The sequence below is a fragment of the Python bivittatus genome, unplaced genomic scaffold, assembly GCF_059951505.1.
Source record: "Python bivittatus isolate LINGU-HERP-01145 unplaced genomic scaffold, Pbiv_v1 ctg000310_np1212, whole genome shotgun sequence".
NCBI lineage: Eukaryota > Metazoa > Chordata > Lepidosauria > Squamata > Pythonidae > Python > Python bivittatus.
In genome coordinates this window covers 3,111,304-3,132,924 of record NW_028277054.1, presented here as the reverse complement: position 1 = coordinate 3,132,924, position 21,621 = coordinate 3,111,304, and the positions used below count along the sequence as shown (strand labels likewise).

Below are 21,621 nucleotides of genomic sequence, written 5' to 3'. Positions count from 1 at the left end.
GGCCCCTCTTCTCCCCCTTCAAGATGGACATTTAGCAGGGACCCCTGCCTGGGGGTCAGGCAGCATCTCCCCCAAACGTCTGTCCTCCCCAAGCTGACTCATTTGCGCTGGGAAGGAAGCGAGATCTGATTTGTAGGCGTACCTGCAGAGGTCTAACAGCTGCCAAGATGGCATCTTTCCTTCAGTGACAGGAGGAGGGAAATGCAGACTTTGGGATTTAAAGGAGGGGAAGGATAGCAGGCAAAGAAGACTGCGGGCCTTTCTGAAAAACCGACCCAGTTCCTGGACTCATAAATAACCATAATCTTAGGACTTCTTCTCTGTCCTCTGTTGGCCCACACACTTCCATGCCTGAATTTCTGCTTGTTAAAAGATGGTTAAAGCACAAGAGCTGAGGCTGGGAGAAAGTTGGCAGCTTTAGAGAACCTGGTTCCAAAATGCAAGGGGGCAGAGGAAAGCTTCGCACTCTTGGAGCAGTTAAACTTTGACCATGACAGCATCTCTGGAATTGCTGCCTGGAAGAGAATTGGCAGGCCTGTGGAAATACCACATTGCGGGCCACATTTCCTTTTTTACAAGATGGTTGCCAACATACAAGCAGCATCGCTGAAACTTTGCATTTCTTGGCATTTGGATTATACACCACATCCATAATTGTGGTGATTCTTTTATCGGATTCAAAAGACCGGAGAGACACCCAGTTCAAATCCTGCTGTAGATCCTGGCCCTTGCTCTGCCAGAGTTCTGCCCCCCTAAGCCTGTACTGTACACATAAACTAGGTTCACACATTGTGTTTTCTGAATAAATCACAACTGACAAAAGTTTGCACATCACCTGGAGCTCTGAACCATGGTCTACAATTCCTAATGGAGCCCAGTCAAATCAATCCCCCCAGAATTTAGCATGTTGTGTGAACTCAGCCCCATCCAGCCCAAAACACCCTGCCAGGACCTGGCCCATGGGGAGAAGGCCAGGCGTCTCCAGGAAGACAAGCTTTCTACGTGCAGGGATCTGGAGGAACAACGTGAAGCAATAGGATCCAGTCCCATTGGTCACCTTGCAAGAAGGAACTTTTTCTTGGGGGTCCTTCAAGCAAAGGTTGGACAGCCGGGTGTGCTTGGGATGCTCCCATTGGCATTCCTGCACCAAGCTGTGGTGCCGTCCATGCTATTCATCCCCGCATCTCCAATTTCGATCCTCCTCCTGTTCCACCTCTGAGGAAGTCACCCAGAGACTTGGGTCAGGGCATTCCTGGTCTCCCTGCAGCCCCAGCCTGAGCGCAGGACCCGGGCAGGCAACAAGCAGGGCCTTTGGCACTCCGGTGAGGTAGCTTCTGCTATTTTTATACCCTGATGAGAGGTGCTTTGGCACATGACAGCAGAAGCGTGTTATCCGGTGTGAATTATGCATCGTTCCTGCGAGGTGCTATTGAAAGCTGAACCAGCAATGGGCTGAGGTGGGGTGTGGGGGGTTGGAGGAGCATGGGAAGAGAACAGTCTGGTTGCTGGAAGGGGCGACACCAGGACGGTGGGGAGAAAGCTCCCCTTTACGCCTGCCTCTGTCATCTTTCTCCCAGATTAAAAACTGACAATGGGGGGAGAGGCAGATCGCAAGTCTGATGCTGATGTTCCAGATCCCTGCAGAACAGATCCACCTTTCCTATCTTCCCCTTCCAGATTCCTTCCAGGCAGCGCTGAATTTCTCATAATTCCCCCCCCCCCCAACATCAAGTTCTCCAGTCTAAAGCCTCTGTTGCATGAAGTCTGGGGGGGGGGGGGGAAGGGGCAAGAGAAAGCAGTGACACCAGGAAGAACTCTGTACCAGCTCAACAGTACTCTTACCATTGGTAGCTGGTCCTCTTTTCTATCCCCAGAAGCCCTAATTTTGGGGTTGGATGACAAAGGGAGTGCAGGAGAAACTCCTTCCCTTATGAGAAAACGTGGGCGATGCTGTCACTCTACAGCAGGGTTTCTCAACCTCAGCAACTTTAAGATGGGTGGACTTCAACTCCCAGAATCCCCAGCCAGCCATGGCTGGCTAGGGAATTCTGGGAGTTGAAGTCCACCCATCTTAAAGCTGTCGAGGTTGAGAAACCCTGCTCTGTAGCATAGGTAGCTCAGGGATTGGTAACTTGTGGCCTTCCAAGTGCTAAAGACCCAGTGAGTACCTGAAGCATGACTGCAGATGCTGCCCGCTGTGTCTCTGAATGATGCCTTGTTTTGGCTTCCTGATCTCCAGAGAGAGATGAAGACCAGCCAATGCCCTCAGTGCAGCCCAGCAACGGTGCCCCTTGGCCCTCCCATCATTTAACCGACAAAATATTAAGATTCAAAGCATTTAAGCTTTAGTCATTCACTGTGCCAAAGAAAAAAATCCCCCCCACACAATGGAGATCAAAGTCAAACATGGCGGATAAGGACAATTACAAAACATGCGACTGAAGTTGAGTGGGGCAGTGAAAGAGTTAAGGGCCTGATTGCTAGGAAAAACTCTGGGGTGCCCCCTTCCCTTGGCGCCTTAAGCCCAGGCTTATTTTGCTTAATGGTTAATCCAGGGCTGTCTCTCTCTTAGCAGTGTCAAGCTGACCCACCCCTGGGCATGATGCTGCCGACTCTGAAAATCACCCTTGCTGCAAAATCTCAACAGGGTTGATTTGGGGAAATACCCAGGGCAGAGACGCATGCAGAGATGTAGCGGGGCGTCTCTTGGAATAGGAAAGTCGTTCCTAACAACAGACCCTTGAGAAGAATTTGCTTTGGAGTGCCAGAGCCAACGAATGAATTAGGGAAAGGATTTGATTCACTTCTCTGCAATAACGTGCCAGGATCTAGCATGCTGTGGTAAGGCTCCAACTGCAAATCTTTTCTAATTTTCTGGCTGTGGGGGTGCACACGTTGTCAGAAAGCCCATCGTGGGTCCAGGAAGAAGAGGGGAAGCAAGGCAGTAGCTTCAGGGCAGCAGGTCCCGCAGGTCCCAAGCTGCCTTTGTGCCCACGCGGGCCACAGACCCCTTCAAAAAGGGGAGGGGAAGGAACTGGGTCCTGTTCCTTTTTCAGAGGACTTCGTCTTGGAGGATGAGGGACTCTTGAGGGAAGTGGGGGAACGGAGGCCGAGGGGAGCAGGGAAAAGGGGCTGATGCAGCCCAGATACCCTCCCATCTGACACCCAAGATGAACCAGCAGCCTGCCAGCTTCCAACCTCCTGCAGAGATCTAGTTGGCGAGCCATAATTTTGCAGCACAGTTGCGGTGTTGAAGGCTCACGACACAGACCTAAAATATGAAGGAAGCTATTCCTGGCCCATCACACCCTGCGGAGGGCAGGAAAAATCAAGGCCCCAGCTAGGAGCTCAACAACAAATGCCACAAGTTGAGCAGAGTCAGAGAGATGATCAGGGGGCCAGGAGATAAATCCTTGAGCTTCTCAACGGAAGTGGGGGTGTTTTAATCCTCTTTCCTCTGGGCTGCAGGGGATATACGGCCCAGCCGTTTTAATATCTGGAAGGCTGTTACAGGAAGGAAGCAGCAATGAGACAAAAGGAAGAGGGAAGATTTAGAGATTAATGTCAAGATCCTGACTCTTGGAGCCGCTGCGCGTGGAAGGGACCAGCAGGATGGGGCCCACAATTCTGGCAAAGCAGACTGCTCACACTTGTGAATGGCCCACATTGCCCCAGGCTGAGAGTCCATCTTAGTCCAGTGGATCATGAGACAAGACTAGGAATGAAAACAAGGCCTTCTCCCTCAGTGTGCAGCCTGTCATTCCAGCTGCACATCACGCGCTATCAGCTGCCAAGAGGAGCCGGCTTCCTGCTTTCTAGCTGCTTGAATAATTTCCCCATGCAATGATAAAATTTGGCAACTCCCTGGCACTTGCAAGTGGAAATCTGGAGCACCGTTTTGGTAAAACCAAGTGGAAACGGTCATACTGGCATCTGGAGACAAAGTCACATCCTGTCCCTGAAGATGGGGCCTTGTGTGGGGCTACGATAGCAGGGTCCAAAAGGTTTGTAGCCCTTGCAACCATTACACACCCCAAAGAAGGGGGGGAGGAGACCAAACAAATTTTAAAGCAACGGCAAAGATCTCTCCCCTACGCCCCACTGGTTAGGGGCTGAGGCGCATTATCTAAAGTAATCAAATGAATGCTAATCTGTGTGATTAAGACAGGCTTAGGTCAGAACGTCCATCTGCAGATTTAAATGGCTGACTGGATCTGTTCTTGCTATGAAAAAAAGACAGGATCCTCTGCTTATGGTCACAGGCACCAGAGCCACCTTCTCCAACAGTTGGGGATTACAACTCCCATCATCTCCCAGCCAGAATCATTGACGCCAGGTGTAGAGGAGAAGGGCATCTGGTTGGGGAAGATGGTGAGAATAACCCAGAAAAGAGGAAGAATAAACAGACTGAGTTTGGTTTATGGAGTTTTAATGAAACATGAGGGTAGCACGTGAGCTCCTGGGCAGCTCTCTATTATCACGCTTCTATAATCTGCAGAGAAGAAAGGGGAGGGGAGAGAAAATAAGAAGTGAACGAGGTGTGTAATAATAATAATAATAATAATAATAATAATAATAGTAATAGTAATAATAATAATAGAAACACAGAAGGAGCTGGAAGCTTGTACTTCACCATTCTCTCCCCAAAAGTGAGAAGAGGCAGAGAGAAAGGAAAACAAGAAGTTCAGGTCATCACTGAGCCACCAGGCCTGGACAAGGCAGAAACCGCCAGCTATCGTGTGGTTTCAGAGGAGGGGGGAAATTGCCCCGACTGGATTTCAACATGTGCCAAGAATTCCTGGCCTCTTCTTTGGGCATGGCAAGCTTCCCTCCTGGTGTGCCTCTTTTCCAAGATAGATGGAGCATGACTTCTTAGACTGAAAACTGGAGGGCCCAGGGCCACAACCAGCTTCAAAGTTCAGGATAAGGTCCCCAAAACAAGCAGGGGAAAACTTGGTTTCTCAAAGACAACTTCCAACGGAAGGGAACGTGGGAGCCTTCCCCAAGCATTAGATTACAAAGCCCATAAGCATATGACGGCTCCTGCTGATGGGAGCTGTAAGCCATCCCAAGGGCACCAGCTTGGGAATGGCTGCCCGCTAGCACCCTCGAGCCCCTGCCCGCTCTAACCTGACTGGACCAGCCAGGCGGTCTGACCACAGGAGCAGAGGAATCTGCAAGCCTGGGGTCCTGCCAGCCCTCCCCAGCCCCAGGAAAGGCCACCACGTACGTGATCTCCCGGAAGGCTCGCTTTTCAACGTATTTCAGGCGGTATTTCCTTTTGAACCTGGTAGGGAAGAACCAGCATATTAGAGTCATCTACCCCGGATGCCCATCTCCCAGCAGAGGACAGAAATTCAGCTGGCTTGTTCGTGTAGCATGGTATGCTGAAAACGAGCAAGCCACATTATGGCTCAGAACAATTAGCAAACTAAATCCTGGCTAGCTTTAAAGGGAAGAGGCAAGCAATAGGAAGCCTTCGAACTGGCTGCGACTCCCACCTGGCCTTTGGATCATGCCAGTCTATCAGAGCGTGGAAACCCCAAGATCATTTAGAGAATGAAGAAGCCCCAGCTGGGGCCCTGGCTGAAGATATAAGGGACCACCCTGCCCTTCCCACTAAATTGCTGAGAGGGCAGCCCCAGGTGCTGGTCAGAAAGAGGATCACAAACTCCTTGTGGAAGAGAAACGAACCCTCCTGCCGGAATCGGGAGGAAAAGGTTTCAGGGGCTCGGGGACCAGCATCTGGGAGACCGCTCTACAGTTTCCCATCCCATTCTGTCCCCGTCACTCACTTGGCCCGCTCTCGGGGTTCAATAAGGTTGCGTTTCTGTAAGCTCTTGAACCGGTCCCTCAGAATGCTGCCTTCTGGCTGGGGAAAAAGAACAGAAACTATCATGAAACTAGGCTGCCCAGTACCAGAGTCAGTAAATGGCCGAGGAGCTGGAACTGGACAAGGGAGACCCAGGTTTCTGGGTGACTGTGGCCCAGCTTTCGCTTCTTACAGAGATGAACTGTGCGGGTCAACTTGAATTCTCGGGGGTGGTGGGAGGAAATCCAACTCACAGTATCTTAGGGGCTTATTCTATTGCCATACAAACCTTTCTCAGTCAATATCCATTTTGGGCCAGACAGGATTTCACTCAATGCTTTTGCTAGCATTTGCAAGGCTGTTGATTTTTGAACATTACCCACAAGACAGGCCAACTTTGGTCACGCTCTGAGACCTGGCTGTGAGGAAGAGCCGCAGCCTCTCAAGAGGAAACATTCAGATGAAGAGAGAAGCAGAGAAGATGCAGGGAATGGCATTGGTTTCGGAAGGGTGAAGGGTTTGCCCAAAATACACTTGTAATGCAGATGTACCAGTGCAGGTCCTTTGTCTTCATGCTTCCCACCCCCGCCAAATTAAATACATTTAAATTACGCATGTTCATTGGCTGGCCCGTAAGGGTGCACCAGAAATCCTAACCTCAGCACCACCAGTTTGGTGGTGATGAGCAACCTGCAGGGCCCAAACTATTATTTTCTGGCCTCCAGCAACATCTTTGACCACAACTGCCCAAAACAAATGTGGTTTCCTGCCATTCTGAGAAAGGACATGCTTTGAATTTGGATTCTTTCATGCAATCCCTACAATAAGCTATAAAAAAAAGCACAGCAAGAAACCCCCAGAATTCCTCAACTCCAACTGAGGGAAAAACAGAAGATACAACCTCCATCCCTGGCCCCACATTCTGTGGTCCTTGCCCTCCCCACAAATGTGAAACAATCCCCAGATTTCTAAAGGTGGCCCTTTTGTGAACTACAGCTTTCTCCCCCCACCAGGAAATGGACTTTCACAGTATTTCTCCCGCAGTGCACAAAGCCCCCACTCCACTCCTTCACGCTCACACCTCCAGCAGAGACTCTGCAGGTGACAAAAGTAGAGCTTTTCACGCCATCCCAGCTCCTCACGTACATGCATTAGGTGCCTTCCTGCTCTGTGGGACAGAAGTGATTTTCTTGATCTGCTGGGGCACAGGGTTAGGAAGCTGGGTATATCGGATTGTGCGAAAAGCCCACCTGCAAGCTGAGTGGGTTAAGCTGCAAAGCTTAACGCTAAAGAATAGATAAGTTGTGCTCCAAGTTAACACCCCGACCATGGGTTGATTGAAAAAGACAGGAGCCAAACAGAAATACATGGCCAGATGGCTCCTAAAAGAACCAGCTTTGAGGGGGCAAGGGATGTGTTCCTTCTCCTATAATGGGCAAGGCAATAACACCAAGGTTTGCCCCAAATGTCTCACTGAAGACCAGAGCGATGGTCCTCAAAAACATGGTGGTAAAGACCTTCTTCACCTTCTTCTTAAGAGATCCCCAAACCTTTAAGAAGCAAAAGCTAAGCTTAAGATCGAAGAGACGGGAAGAAAGGGTAATACCTCTGGGGAAGGGAAAAAGAAAGGTGAGGCTTCAGAAAACCACCTTCCAGAATTAATTGGTGAGGCTGCCATACCACAACACACTAATTTAGCGTTTCCCCCTCCTTGGATGCTCTGGTACATGGCAGAAGGGGGCCTTTCGTGCTGGAAAGCGAGGAGGGGGTTCTGGATGGTGCCTCAGTTCCCTGATCCTTACCCACTCGGTAGGACCAGGGGTCCCCTGGTGCCCTTCACATTCCCAGCAACAGCTGCTGCAAATTCTCCGAGCGCAAGGATGGGTCTCATCATTGGACACCACCGGAAGGAGGAAAGAACGCAGGACTCCTAGTTCTCTCCCACCCCAACAGAACCTCCAGAGAAGCAGCTTTCTCTTTCTGCTTCTGGGGATGGAGAGACCCCCATCCAGCACCAGATCCCTCCCAAGGCTCTGCCCCTCCCCAATTCCACCCAGTGTCTCAAAAAGGCAACGTGGTTGGGCTGTTCCTCTTCCCAGCAAGCAAGAGGCAACCTAATTAAAGCTTTTCTCAAATGGCACCCTTGGGGTGGGTCACTCTCCCACCCTCAATCAAGCAGGTGGGGAATGGCAGTTCAAAGCATCTGCGGGGAACCCAGCTGGGTAAACGCTGACGTAATTCAAGCTGCAGCCAGACCAGCAGCAGAGAAGAAACCAGAGGCCTATTCCAAAAAGCGGCACAGGGTTCACCCAGAGGAGATCGCAGAGGGGTGATGTGGCCTGAAGCAGACGGGAATACTGCAGTGACGGATGGGGAGAGAAAGCCACCCGGGCAGACCACTCTGCCATGCGGGTTTGCCAAAAAGCCGGAGAGGTGGGCAGCTTACCTTCAGCATCCTCAAGGACTCTGCCAGCTCGGTACTCAGCTGCACATCCACATCTGGCTCTTTGTACCTGCCGTGAAGGGAAAAGATGGTGGCCTTACTTAGAAACATGAGCCCCGCAGGTGAGCCCAGCTGGTTTTCCTTCTCCCACCCTTTCTCTCATGGGGGACCCCCAGCCCAGCCCAGCCCAGCCCCCGGTTCTTACTTGAGCCTGCCCAGCCGTTTTGGCTGGACGGCCTCCAACTTCCGCTTGGCTTCCCGTCTTCGCTTCCGGCGCTGCAGCTCAGCCTCCCGCTGTTTCAGCTGCAGCCGGATGGATCGCAGCTGAAAGAGCTCCTGCTGCCGGCGTCGGGCTGTCTTCTGAGAGAGCTCCCGGGCTTTCTGGGCAGAGAGAAGCAGCGGGAAAGGGAGGGTGAGGCAGGGTCCCTGCGGGGGGCGACCTGTCTTTTCCTTCGCTGATGGCAGTGGAGGGCAAACCCTTCCCAGCCCCCGCCAGCACGCTGGGCTGGTCTTGGTGGGTACGGCAGCCGTCCATGAGCTGGCATCTTCCTTGCTTCTGCAGAGCTCGCGCAGGGAGCAGATGGCAGGCGTTCTGGGCCAGATGGCTGGGCGTTTGTGAGCCACAACATCATCAGCAGAGAGGCTAATCGGGCTCCTGTTGGCAGGTGGCCCAGAAGGCAGCCCTGAGCGTTGGTGCTGCTGCTTCAAGGACAGCGCGGAGAGCAGGGGGCTGTGTCGGGGCTTAAAGAGGACTCCCTGCCACGTCCCTCTCCACAGAGCAGACCCGAAGAAAACAGCACTGGATTTTCAGCAAGAAAATTGCAAGCACCATCTGTCTGGCTAGTTTAGCGCACTCTTCCTCTGCATTACTCACTCGGATCTCCCACAGGCTAAAGGGACGGGCAAAGCCAGGAGCCTCACCAAGCCCTCCACCCCCAGGACTACCGAGATTTCCACCACAACCAAGCTCATTTGTGGCACAATTTTCTAGCATCACCACTGCAACTGTATGGGGGGGCTCATTAGTCAGATCTCTCCTTGGGCTGCTGGAAGCCCCGCTGGACACAATTTCATCTTACAAACGTCCTATCCGTGTATTACACAAAAGGAAAGGAACTTGATTTTCCATTCCACCTCCTGCAGGCCTTGTATGCTGTCATGGAAACAGGCTTTTGACCACTCAGTAAGGCCAAACTGCCACCTTCACTGTGTGGGCTGGGAACCAGGGGACTGTAGTCTAACCCTGTTAGAGACCGAGGCTGTGCAAAACAGGATTTCCCTCCCACAGAGTCTCCACATGCCAGGCAAACCCACCAATTGTTTGGCTGCTTTTTCTTTCTTTCGCTGGCGTTCTGTTTTCTTTTCTCCAACCGCCGTTGCTGTGAGAAGATGGGGGTCAGAGGTGGAGACAGCCTGCAGACCCTCCTCCTGTGGCACCAACGGGCTGTCCTGCCCTTCCTCGCCCTCAGATTCCTCTTCCATGAGGCCCTCGCACTGTTCCTGAAACACGGTCTCCTGTAAGAGTGCAGAAGAGGAGAAGCTGAAGGGGAAGGGTCAGGAAAAGGAAGGTCCATGCCCACTGTAGCCCAGGATACCAGACTAGTCTCTTGGCATTCAGCATTCCCAACAGACTCCCCGTTCCCACCTGACAGGCAGGGGCAAAAGCAGGAATCAGCCCCCTCACAACCCAGTGCAGGAGCTCAAGGCGGCCCCAGGTGCAGGCAAGGATCACTCCATTGCCAAAGGCCAAGAAAAGCATTTGGCTCTTCCTTCCACTCTTTGGTGATTTCCACCTGGGGACATTCCCTTCAAATACAGCATTCAAGGGTTAAAGACTATTATATCTCTGCCCCTGGTGAATTAAGTGACACTGTGAATGTCATACCCCGGTGCCTGGAGACTGTGAGGGTCTGGATGGGGAACAACAGGCTTCAGCTGAACCCTGGCAAGACTGAGTGGCTGTGGGTTCTGGGGCCTCCTGGTGCTAGAGTTATGCCATCTTTGGTACTAAATGGGGTTGCACTGCCCCAGACAGACCGTGTGTGCAATCTGGGGGTCCTCCTGGACTCACGACTCCTGCTCAAAGAGCAGGTGGCAGTCGTGGCTGGGAGGGCCTTTGCACAGCTTTGTGTTGTGCGCCAGTTGCACCCATTCCTAGATCAGAGGGACCTAATCACTGTCACTCACACCTCGGTCACCTCCTGTTTGGATATCTGTAATGCACTCTACATACGGCTGCCCTTGAAGAGTATCCAGAAGCTTCAGCTGGCACAAAATGCAGCGGTGTGGGCAGTTATGTGTTCCCCTAGGGCGGTACACATTACACCTCTGCTTTGCGAGCTGCACTGGTTGCCAGTTTGCTTCTGGGTCCAATTCAAGGGGCTGGTTTTGACCTTTAAAGCCCTTCATGACATGGGGCCGGGTTACCTGAGGGATTACCTCTCCCTGATTACATCAGCCCGTCCCATCAGATCTGGCATGCTGTGGATCCCGTCTCCTAGAGAATTACATTTGGTGGGTCCCAGGAGGCCGGCCTTCTCTGCTGTGGTGCCCGCCTTGTGGAATCTTCTCTCCCTGGAAGTGAGGTTGGCTCCATCCCTCTTAATGTTCCGCAAGTCCTTCAAGACCTGGTTATGGAATCAGGCCTGGGGCTCCCAGGGGACTGGGGAGATTTTATGATGGCTCCCTTATTAATTTTATCCCCTCCTGTTTTGTGTGTTTTTAGAGTTTTTTTACATGTAGTTGTTTTTATGTATTTTTAATTGTTATATGCTGTCCAGAGTCACCTTGTGTGAGATGGGCGGCTATATAAACATGATAAATAAATAAACAAACAAAAAATAAAATACCCTTTCTCTGTGTCAAAATTCAGGAAGAGTTTCAGTAGTGGCCTACTTCTGAGAGAGGTGAGACGCTACTGAAACCCATGCTGGTTGGGGAATTCTGGGAGTTGAAGTTCACACATCTTAAAGTGGCCAAGGTTGAGAAACACTGGTCTAGCTGCTAGAAAGTCAGCAAGTACAACTATTCCTTGAGGTAAACTCACTGGCTTCTCACAGCTTCCTGTCTTCAAGACTGTACCATCCAGAAGAGATTACTGAACTCAGGCTGTGGTTAGGAGGAGGTGTTCATTCGAAAATTACCAACAGCCACTGCGGGAGATTATGTTCTTCAACACGCAGTCACTCTTTCTCTCTCTCCCACATATAAGTGGGCATAGGTCTCCTGTTTCCATTGATACCACCAATCCTGTCCCCCTCAGAATTGTGACCCCAACCCTGGGAAAGTCCCTTCCCCAATCAATGTAATCTCCTCTATGAATGACCCTGTGGCTATCTGTGCCAAGAAGAATTCTCTCCTGGGCAGGCCAGCTGGTCTGCCCCTGGTTCAGGACTGGACCTCCTTGCGTTTGGGCATCAGCACTCACCTGGGTGGGGGCCTCGGCTGCGGTGGGAAAATTCAACTGACGCTGCAGCCTCTCCTCTGCCTTCTGTCTCCCCAGCTCAACTTCAAAGGCCTGGAGGAGCAATGCCTGGGGTGGGGGTGGGGTGGGAGAGGAAGCACAGACCCAGTGAGCTCTTCACACAGACCTCAGCAGACCTCCCACCTGGGATGCTGCATGAAGCCCCCCCCAATGGATCACTCAGGAGAATAAACCTCCCTGCCTTCACAGCTCCTCACCACACCTGGCAAATACCTGGTGAGACTGGAAGCTGGGGTTGTAAGATCCTCCTGGTGGGATGACTTCCATGGCTGGCAGCTCCGATGGGGCCTTCTTCAGCCTGTCAGGGCGCTGAGAAAAAAAAATCCCAGAAAGTGAGACTCAGCCCAGAGGCCACCTCCCACCCCTGCTCTGGAACAGGGCCAGTGCTCACCTTCACCAGCTGCTTCTTGGTTTGCTCCAGGAACCAGGCATCCTTCCCAGCCAGAGCTTTATCAAGCGGGTCTGATGGGCAAGAAAAGAGAGTGCCAAGATCAAAACAGCAGCAGAGACCTGAAAAGATGGGTTCCTTCTGAATGAAGTCTCTTTGCTCCGGCAAGCTGAGATTAAGGAGGCATTATTACTCATTTAGAGCCACTGAAACAGGGCTAAACCTCAAATGGTAGAAACGGACTGGGGACACCAATATCCTGTTAATGAAGTGCCAGGACAAGAACTCAGATTTCTGCCTTAACCCCCTCAATGTGAAAGCATTTCTGCTTCCTATGCAACCAACAGGATGGGGAGGAGTGAATGTCCTGCAAAGTGGCCACAAAATCCTTCTTAAGCAACAAAACAGGTGCAACAAAGCAAGGCAGGAGGGAACACCCAACATGTCAGCAACAATTCAGGGGCTCGGTGAGGGGATCAGCTTTTTTGAGGGTTGCAAAGGCCGCTGTGTTCCTGCAGCGGCTGGAGGCAGTACAGCAACTGCCACCCCAGCCAGCGGGTCTGGCTCTATCACATTCCACCTGCCCACAGAACCAGACAGTTGCTGTGAAGGAACCCATAACCAGCAGATGGGGGTTAGAAGATAGAGGCGGCCAGGAAGCAGAACTGAGCAACTGAGTTCAGGGGGTGGGGGTGGAAGAATCTGCTCTACTGCAGAAGGACTGCCTGGCTGGACACTCATGCTAGCTATCGCCTTGTTCTTGGCGTCAGAATGATCAAGCAACACCTGCAGAAACCACACGGAAAGGTCTCCAGAGGGGGATCATTCCAGGCTCAGCCCGGTCAGCTGGGCAGGTCTGCTTAGGGAGAAAACAGCAGAAGTATTCCTCTGACCAAGTTGTCCTTTCTGTTCTCTATATCAGGGTTCGTCAACCGTGGCAACTTTAAGACGGGTGGACTTCAACTCCCAGAATTCCCCACCCTGGCTGGGGAATTCTGGGAGTTGAAGTCCACCCGTCTTAAAGTTGCCAAGGTTGAGGAACCCTGCTCTATATCACAGAAGAGCATTCAGAGAGACCTGCCTTCAGCATCCCTACTCCTGCTCCCAAGCTATGATGGGCTGGGTGTGAAGAGAAGTCTCTACATGTGTGATTTGGAGGCAATGGCCTCAATACGCAAAGGGATGGAGCTTACAAGATATGCAGTATAAGACAGGATCAACAGTGCAAATGATCCCGGCGACAGATGTCAGCCCAGGCATAACAGGCTTAAGAGAAAGGGTGGCGTATGGGTGAAGGGGTTGGATGAAGTGCCAAGGAAGCTCCTGGGGTGAATTGGGGCCAGTCAACCTGCCAGCCGCATCGGCCTCACAAGGTGGTGGTTATGGGGAAAATGGGAGGAGGGAGCGCTGTGTCTATCACTTTGAACTTCTGAAGGAAAGGTAGCATATAACACAATAAATCAGATAAAAAAGGGAACCCATTGCAAAACAATCAGGTGCTCACAATAGCTGGATTCCTTCTGGTTCTCAGGAAAACCAACTGGCAAATTTAACTTCTCTTCTTAGAGATCAGAATGTCAGAAATGCTCTTTCATTTCACTCCTATTTCAATTTACTTGAATTATTATTAGGTCTGTGACTATAAATTGAATAAACAAGTGCTTACTTGAATCTGACCAAATGTCATAGAACTCCCTAGAGGGATTGGTCCCACTGTCTGTGCCGGCTGCGTCGGCTTTGGGGGGGTTTTGTAACCTCTGCTGGAGGAGCCGTTCTTTTCGGGGCACCACCCCTTTTTCTGCCAGCTTCTCCCAGAGTTGCAGCTTCCTCTTCAGTTTCCGGCCGTTGGGGACCTGATATGCAAGGATGCTGAGCAGGAAGAACTTTTAGGTTAGACAGGTCTCAGCCACAGCCTGGATAAATACAACCTGTCCAGCTGCGGCTCAAAACAAGTGAAAATGGCATAGTTCCCACCCACCACTAAGCCATAAATCACAGTAAATAAACTGAAGTGGTTTCATGGTGCTGAACCAAAATCCTTTCCCTGCACCCCAAAGAGCACATTTAGATATTCCTCTATATGAATGTTTATTGCTATATCTTCAATTTCAAGGAGGCAACAACGGGCCATTTCTTCTGAAACCACATCCAGAAGAATCTCAATTTTTTTAAGCAATGCTGTGGGGAGTAAAAGTACAGTAGTTTGAAGACGACACTGGACAATTAAAAAGGATTCCACGAAGAGTTGCGCAGAGCAAGGCATGCTGGAGAAAGTCTGGGTTCAGGGCAGCCCAGGAGGGAGAAGGGAAGAATTCCTGCAATCTTCTAACACAGCAAAAAAACAGGAAAGTGGAGCCAGCGTGTTTTACAATATGACAAACCAGGTTATTCTTTTGTTTTCTTCAGTTTGTAACTTTGGTAGCTGCCCCGAGTTGCTAAACTTCCAAGATGGACAGCCATGTGAATCAATCAGAATAAGGCTCCTGCCTCTGCCCTGAACTGTCCTTCCCCAAATCAAACATTCTTGCCCCAGAGTTGCGATAGCAGGAGAACCTGAAAAGGAATGACGATGCTGGTTTCCCCACACCCATCTCTCAATAAAAGACTGAGGAAAAAACTCACTCTTTGGGCGGAGGCACTTTGGAATCTGGCTGTAGGATCAAGTCAATCTTCAGAGGTCTCTCTTTGGTAGGTTTCTGTTTCTGATCTGGAATAAGAACATACACAAGAACTGACTCCAGGAGCACCAATCACACAAGGATGTGTGTGTGTAACAACTGAGGTGAGGACATTCTTGCAATGAAACCACTTGATCAGATCTCTCTTTCATACTATCCTCTGCCTCTTAATGTCTCTTGTCAACAACTTGATTTGATAGTGGCACTAAAGCTGATCCACAAAGAGAGTTATAGCCAAGGAAAGCGTCCTGCGCACCCTCACTCTACCTTCCAAGTTGCCAGCTAAGGGAAGAACCAGAAAATACCACTGAGGGGAAGTGATCAGAATGGATCACTGATGATTTCAGGAAAACAGACCACAGGGATATTGTGACCCATCAAACTGGCTGCTCTGACCCTCAAGGCTAACTGACCTGTTCCCTCAATTTAGTTCCACATGCTCATTTTTCAGGTATTCGACTCCAAAAAGGCTCTGCACTGTGGTGCAATCTCTCACCTTGCTGTTTGTTGCTGGTATCGAGGAAGAAGAGGGTTTCATCTGGCTTTTCTGACACCGGCCCTCTGGGGGAAAAAGGTATAAAAGTAGTTCATGGGTTTTCACCAACAGCAAACACATTCCTGGGTTCTCAGAAATGGAAAATCTTCTCCCCAGCTGTAACATTGGAGGATCTTCTTTGGGTAATGCCCTCAACAGTATTTTCAGAACTGTTAACCCCTCAGTAACTCCACAACCATTTTCATCAGCCTCTCATCCTCTTCCTGCAATATGTCTCCCCTGCACCTTTTAAACAGACACATACAGGTCGTCTTTGTTATTTCACCCAACTGTGTCTTTTCTCCACATGCCTAGTCTTTACCTTCTATGTTGTCAGCCTGCTCTCCGCCAATTCCCTCTCTTGCTGGACACAAACTGGACTCTGTTAACATTCATTTAGCACCTTTACAGTGTTTTAAGGGACCGTCATTAACTTTTTTAATACATACCCAAAGTTTCCATCAAACAGGGAAACTTCATAGCCAAAAATAAGATTTGCCTAGAGATGCTCCTCCGGCCAGATTTTACATTCAGGTTTGTGGTACTAGCCATTTCCCTCAAGAGCTGCCCAGAATCATATATTTGAGATGGGCGGCTCTGTAAATTGAATAAATACATAAATAAGCCATGTATCCTAACCTGAGCCCTACAACCCAAAACTGTACAAAATGCTGTAACAGAAATATAGCTATTAGTGCTTTCATCAGAGCTCGCCTGATGCAAACCTGACCTTGCACCCCACTGAGTGCAACGCCTTTTACCCCAACCGTCAGCAGCAATCCCAGGACTCAGTCAAGTGAATTCAACCAAGCTTTTCTACCTAAATCCCCTCAGCTGAAAATTTAACTGAATTGGGTTCTATGCCTATAAGCCCATTCACCCCTTGCAGCCTGATGCCCTCCAACCTAGGTCAGCAGCATCCCTGGAGGGTCTTTCCCATCACTCACTACTAGCACTCCTTACATCTTTAAACGTTTGACCCCGTTGCCCCTTTCCCCGGCCTTGAATAATGTCTTACCCCCACAAAAAAACCAGATTGCTGTTTTACACCAGCGCCTCAGCAACGGCAGCCCCAACCTGGATCCTCGACTCACAATTACCAGTTGCTCCATTTCCTCCAGGATGTGCCCAAATTACCCCCTCGGGGAGTATGTACCCCGGTTTAAGAACTATCGCATCGAGGGCAAAGCAGGCGCTCGGCCGTCGGCGCCATCCCCTCCTTCAGGACCAACGGAGGTCGTCCTTTGGCGTTCCTCTGCCAGGCCTTTTGCATGGACCTGCCCTACTGATCAGGATCAACCCTCCTTTGGTTCCACGGCCGCCCCTGGGAAGCTCAGAAGCAGAGCCTCGGGGCTGCCCTCCACATGCTGGCGCCCAGTGGTAGACTGCTTCCGAAACTGGAGGCTCCACTTCTCCGTTGCATCCCGTGTGCCCCGTCCCCGCTCCAGAAGCAGGGTCCTCCCGGCCTCCCTAGGCCCCGCCGGCCCTCACCCCAAGTGCCGCAGCTCGGAGGCCCGCTCCTCCAGCCAGTCCCCGAGCTCCCGGCCTAGCTTGGCCTCGGGGCCCCGCCAGCGCTTCCAGCCCTTCTTGCGGTTCCGGGCGCCCAGGCCGCCGGCCCGCCGCGAGGGGAGCCGGCCCGGGTCGCGCGAGCTGACGCTGAAGCCCAGGAAGGAGGAGGAGGAGGAGGAGGAGGCGGCGGCGGCGGCGGCCGCTGGCGGAGCGGCGCCCGGCGACGCCATCTTGCGCCACGAGAGAGAGGGAATGAGAGAGAGACGGAAAAGGGAGGACAGAGCGCCGCCCCACGAAACAGGAAGTGGGAAGGCAGCTTCCGGCGGCGGGTAGCGCCATTTGCGTAGAGGCGATGGGCGGCCACCGCCCCACTGAACCACAAAGAGACAAGGGAAAAAAGCATAAAGACTAAACTTCCGGCACTGCATTGAATGCAGCCGCAGCTGCGCCCCAGCCTCCCTGCCCCCTGGTGCCTTCCAGATGTCTTTTGGACTATCACTCTTCTCCAGAATGATGGGAGTTGTAGTCCAGCGCGTAGCATGCTGCTTAGGGGTGATGGGAGTTGTTAGCCAACGTCATCAGAGTGAGGGGAGTGGTAGTTCCAGTATCTTCGGAGCCATCAGGTTGGGAAAGGCTGCGTAGAAGTTTGGGGCAGGGGAAGACCTTGTTGCATCTTGGCTCTATCACGCAGGCGCCAGAGGGCCCGTTTTCCTTCCATCAAGCAGAACGGGTTGTAGATACCCCAGATTTTCTGTCCACATCAGCCTCTTGGGGGAGAAGCAGAGACAGGGCTGCAAAACTCCAGACCAGCACTGGATGGCAGCAGAGAATTAGACTTTCTGCATCTCCGTGCGGCCATCTAGTGGCTCTCCGCTGCATTGCAGGCCACCTCTGGGAGGCCTACTCTTGTCACCCCTGTGCAGGTCTGACAAGTTGGTAGCTCAGGAGCATGAATCAATTATCTATTGACACTCAACTTCCCAAAGTCAGCTTTCAAAGATTGTGCCTGGCTTATCAAATCGCTCTCAACCATGGTTTGTTTTAACCATAGTTTGCTGAACAAACTTGATAGCCAGGTGCGCACACAACCACAAAGGATGATTTATCAAGCACCATCACTAGGGCTACACCACACCCTAGTGCAGTGTTTCTCAACCTTGGCAAGTGTAAGATGTGTGGACTTCGACTCCCAGAATTCCCCAGCTAGCAAAACTGGCTGGGGAATTCTGGGAGTCGAAGTCCACCCATCTTAAAATTCCCAAGGTTGAGAAACCCTGGTCTAAGAAGGATAGGCTCAGTAGGAATCCTGTTAAGAAGAGCACTGCAGTTACAGTGAGATGGACTGAGCGAGCTGGAATGGGATGGGCGAGACAGGCACCTTCAGAATCTAATCCTTGGTGCAGAAGGCTGGAATGTTACCGGCACCCAAGGCAAAGTCCTGTTTGCCCTGGAAATGTACGATGCAGCGGGTATCAAAACCTCGGATGTCCCTCTGCTCATGATTAATTCGGTGTGCAGCCACTAAGGGGCAGGCTGATCCCAGTCCTTTGGAGCTCCAGTAGGTCAGGAGTTGGGTGTGGTTGGGGAAGGCAGGGAAAATATTTGTGTGTTTTTCTAGCCCTGGGATCAGCCCCTGTTTTTACAGAAGGCAAAAGAGGACTGGAAGCGGGGGGGGGGGGGGATGTTTCCTTTTAGACATTTTGTCCCACTTGGTGAAATCAGAAGTCATCCCAGCAGCGCCAAGGGAAAAAAAATGGGACGTGCCATTGCTGCCTTAAAAACAGGAGGAGCCTGGTAGCACCTTTTCCAACTAACAAACTTTATTCAAAGGTAGAAGTTTTGGGGAACTGCAGCTCACTTCATCAGACGCGTGGAGGGCTAGACTGTTGTGGGATTTAAATTGGGGTGAGCCAAAGGAGGGTGAAAAGGAGGGGAAGACAGGTTAGGTATGCAGTTGTGGGTTACATGAGACACAGATTGCAGAGAACAGCGTAATATTGTGCTGGTTAATGACTGCAATGCTGCAAAGTTTTTTTCATTTCAATGTCATGAACCTTGTATGAGCAATCTCGAGAAAGCCTAGGTTTCCTTCCCATCAGGACCCGCCTGCTTGGGAACACTGTAGGAGAAGAGCCGTGATAGTCTACAGTGGCAAAAAATCAGGAGCCTGCTAGCACCTTTTCTGACCCACAAATGTTATTAAAAGGCAGAAGCTTCTCAGCTAAAATTTGTATTAAAAGTCTTTTCAGAACATTTGTTAGTCAGAAATGGTGCTAACGGACCCCTTCTGATGACATGCTTACAAAGAAAAGAGAGCATCTGTACGTAGTCATATGAGACAGCTGCACAGATGTGCATTTTGATGCATGTATGGGTCTGCCAAAGCTGGGGACTCAATTCTGGTCCTGTCTGGCTTGGAGGGAGTGGATAGCCTGTGTGTTTGCTGCTGGGGAGCCCCCCGGTGCTAGTCTCTCTTTTTTTCAGAGGATTACAGAGACCCTGACAGCCAGTTTGGGTTAGTGGTTAAGGCACCAGGCCAGAAACCAGGAGGCCTCGAGTTCTAGTCCCGCCTTAGGCATGAAGCCAGCTGGGTGATCTTGGGCCGGTCCCTCTCTCTTAGCCCTTGAAAAGAGGCAAGGGCAAACCACTTCCGAAATCTTGCCAAGAAAACTGCAGGGACGTTGTTATTATTATTGAGGGCCAGTTTGGTGTAGAGGCTAAGGCACAGGCTAGAAACCGGGAGACGGTGAGTTCTAGTCTCGCCTAAGCACAAAGCCAGCTGGGTGACTGTCAGGTTGGGAAGGGTGGTCCAAAAAGCCTTCTGGAACTGCTGGGGAAAATGAGGAATGCAGAATCAGAAAACCTAGGCCAATATTATTTCCGCTGGAATTAACACATTTGGAGACATTAAAAAATATAAATAAAATCAAAGGGGGGGGGGAAGTAATGCAGTATTGGGTGTTATAAAACCAACGTGTATTATGAGGAGTGTAAGATTATAATCTTAGATACTTCAATGTTATGTTCAAGGGGTCTCAATGCACACATTGCACAGTAAGCTGTAAATCAAGAAGTCCCAGGTTGAAAAACTGCTTCTGCCACAAATACATTAGAGGGCCTAAAGGGGCAAGTCACAATTTTTCCGGTTCATCTTTATCCTGCCTGCAAGGCGCCTATCTTTCTGTGCTGTCGAAAGGGTAACTGAATAATGTATGTGATGCAGAACAAATGCTTCCACGGTAAATAAAAGAAGCCATGATATTAGCGCCTTGTCCTTCAGAAAGAACAAATCATAAGGTCTGAGTCCTTTGCTGGAGGCCAACATCAGTCTGTGTCCCCCAACCGATTGGCCACCATGGCAAGACAATGATTTTCCTTTCTCCAAGGAGGCGTCCACAGGTCATGCTCAGAAAAGTCTGGCCGCACGTGAAAGAAACAGACGGAGCGTTGATTGCACCGTTGGGGCTGCCATCTTGATGTTCTGGCCACATCCTGCAGACTCCCTTGCCTTCCTCCCCAAAATTTTCATCCTGAAATGAAGGAATGTTGGGATACCAAGAAAGGGGTCTCGTGTGGAAGGAGGACGGCGAGCTGTCTTCCGTTCTGGCATGCAAAACCATTTCGTTTTTTTTTTTTTTTCATCTTTGCCCCATCCCTGGATTGGTAGTGTCTGAGTTCAAATAAAAAACAGTCAATTTTCTTTTACAAACCCATCCAGAGAGCTGGGCCTAGACCAGTGTTTCTCAACCTTGGCCGCTTTAAGATATGTGGACTTCAATTCCCAGAATTCCCCAGCCAGCCATGCTCTCCCCTGGACCAATGCTCTCTCTCTCTTTCTCTCACTGTTTTTTCAAGGGAAATCCCAAAGCTTCTTTTCTACTCAACATATTCAAGACAGCAGAGAACATGAAAGCACGGGATGTTTTTCCCATCTCTGCTCCACTTTCCACCGCACACATATGGGACAGAGCTCCAGGGAGGAGGCTGGCATGCTTTGGTTCTGTTCCTAATTAAAAACATGCATTTGGGCATTTAAAGCCAATAGGAAGGGAATGGCAGAAACACACACACAGCCACGGGGAAATCCTGCATTCAGTTGGAGGGATTGATACACTGCAAACAATATCTTTATTTTCCAGGCAGCCACGGGAAATACACCCAACTATTTCTAGGGGAGGAAGCAAATCTAAGATGCTCCAGTAACTTTCTGTAAAACTCTCCACGTAGAGATCAGCTCTTCCTTAATCCACTGTAAGCGGGATCCTTATTCCGTTATCCCATTGCTGGTTGGTTATCTGTGAAAAGCAGTTCTTCTAGTCACCTGTGGTGAACAGAGATCAGGTCCATGCAACTAACCAGGGGAGCTTTGCAAAAACAAAGAGCCAGCATGGAGGGAATTTAAACCACAGATTATTAGTAGAAATATGGCTGAGCAGACCAGCACATTGGGAAAAGCTCTTTGGTTTCTTGCAGATATATGTTTAAGGCTGCAGCTCTTAAAAATGCGTTTTTTTTTTTTTTTGGCTTCTTCTTGCATTTCAAATCTTGAATAGCTCAAACACTGCCAAGGCCAGGCCTTTAAATCAGCTGAAAAATCATGCCTCCAAACTGGATCTAAATAAGGTTGCTCAAAGGCATCCATCGGGAGTACCTCGAGTGCTGCGAAGGGGAAGGGGGTATCTAAGCGTTGCCCTGCCCACTCTTCCCCTCCAGCCAATCGGGGCATGAGCTGTGCCCCCATGCCCATGATCTGAGCAGCCAGGGAACGCCTG

At 50.6% G+C, this 21,621-nt stretch overlaps 1 protein-coding gene across 1 annotated transcript; it reads right to left on the bottom strand.

The window, feature by feature from the left end:
- Positions 1 to 4,412: 4,412 nt before the first annotated feature.
- Positions 4,413 to 17,109, bottom strand: NOP53 (NOP53 ribosome biogenesis factor). The gene is made up of 13 exons (XM_007426987.4): positions 16,832 to 17,109; positions 15,302 to 15,366; positions 14,750 to 14,834; positions 13,794 to 13,996; positions 12,131 to 12,201; positions 11,953 to 12,048; positions 11,683 to 11,787; positions 9,570 to 9,770; positions 8,461 to 8,636; positions 8,259 to 8,325; positions 5,796 to 5,872; positions 5,231 to 5,287; positions 4,413 to 4,492 (listed from the first exon to the last, which is right to left on the bottom strand). Exons 1-13 carry the CDS (start codon positions 17,077 to 17,079, stop codon positions 4,486 to 4,488), a joined length of 1,458 nt encoding a protein of 485 aa, XP_007427049.3. The 5' UTR covers positions 17,080 to 17,109; the 3' UTR covers positions 4,413 to 4,485.
- Positions 17,110 to 21,621: the final 4,512 nt, after the last annotated feature.

What these genes read in the sequence shown, in the direction of transcription:
- NOP53 (XM_007426987.4), bottom strand. Translation starts at nt 17,079, where the DNA reads ATGGCGTCGCCGGGCGCCGCTCCGCCAGCGGCCGCCGCCGCCGCCGCC. An exon ending in TCCGAGCTGCGGCACTTGGG is followed by an intron (nt 15,367 to 16,831) that starts GTGAGGGCCGGC and finishes TTTTTCCCCCAG; the next exon opens with AGGGCCGGTGTCAGAAAAGC. An exon ending in TACCAGCAACAAACAGCAAG is followed by an intron (nt 14,835 to 15,301) that starts GTGAGAGATTGC and finishes TTCTTATTCCAG; the next exon opens with ATCAGAAACAGAAACCTACC.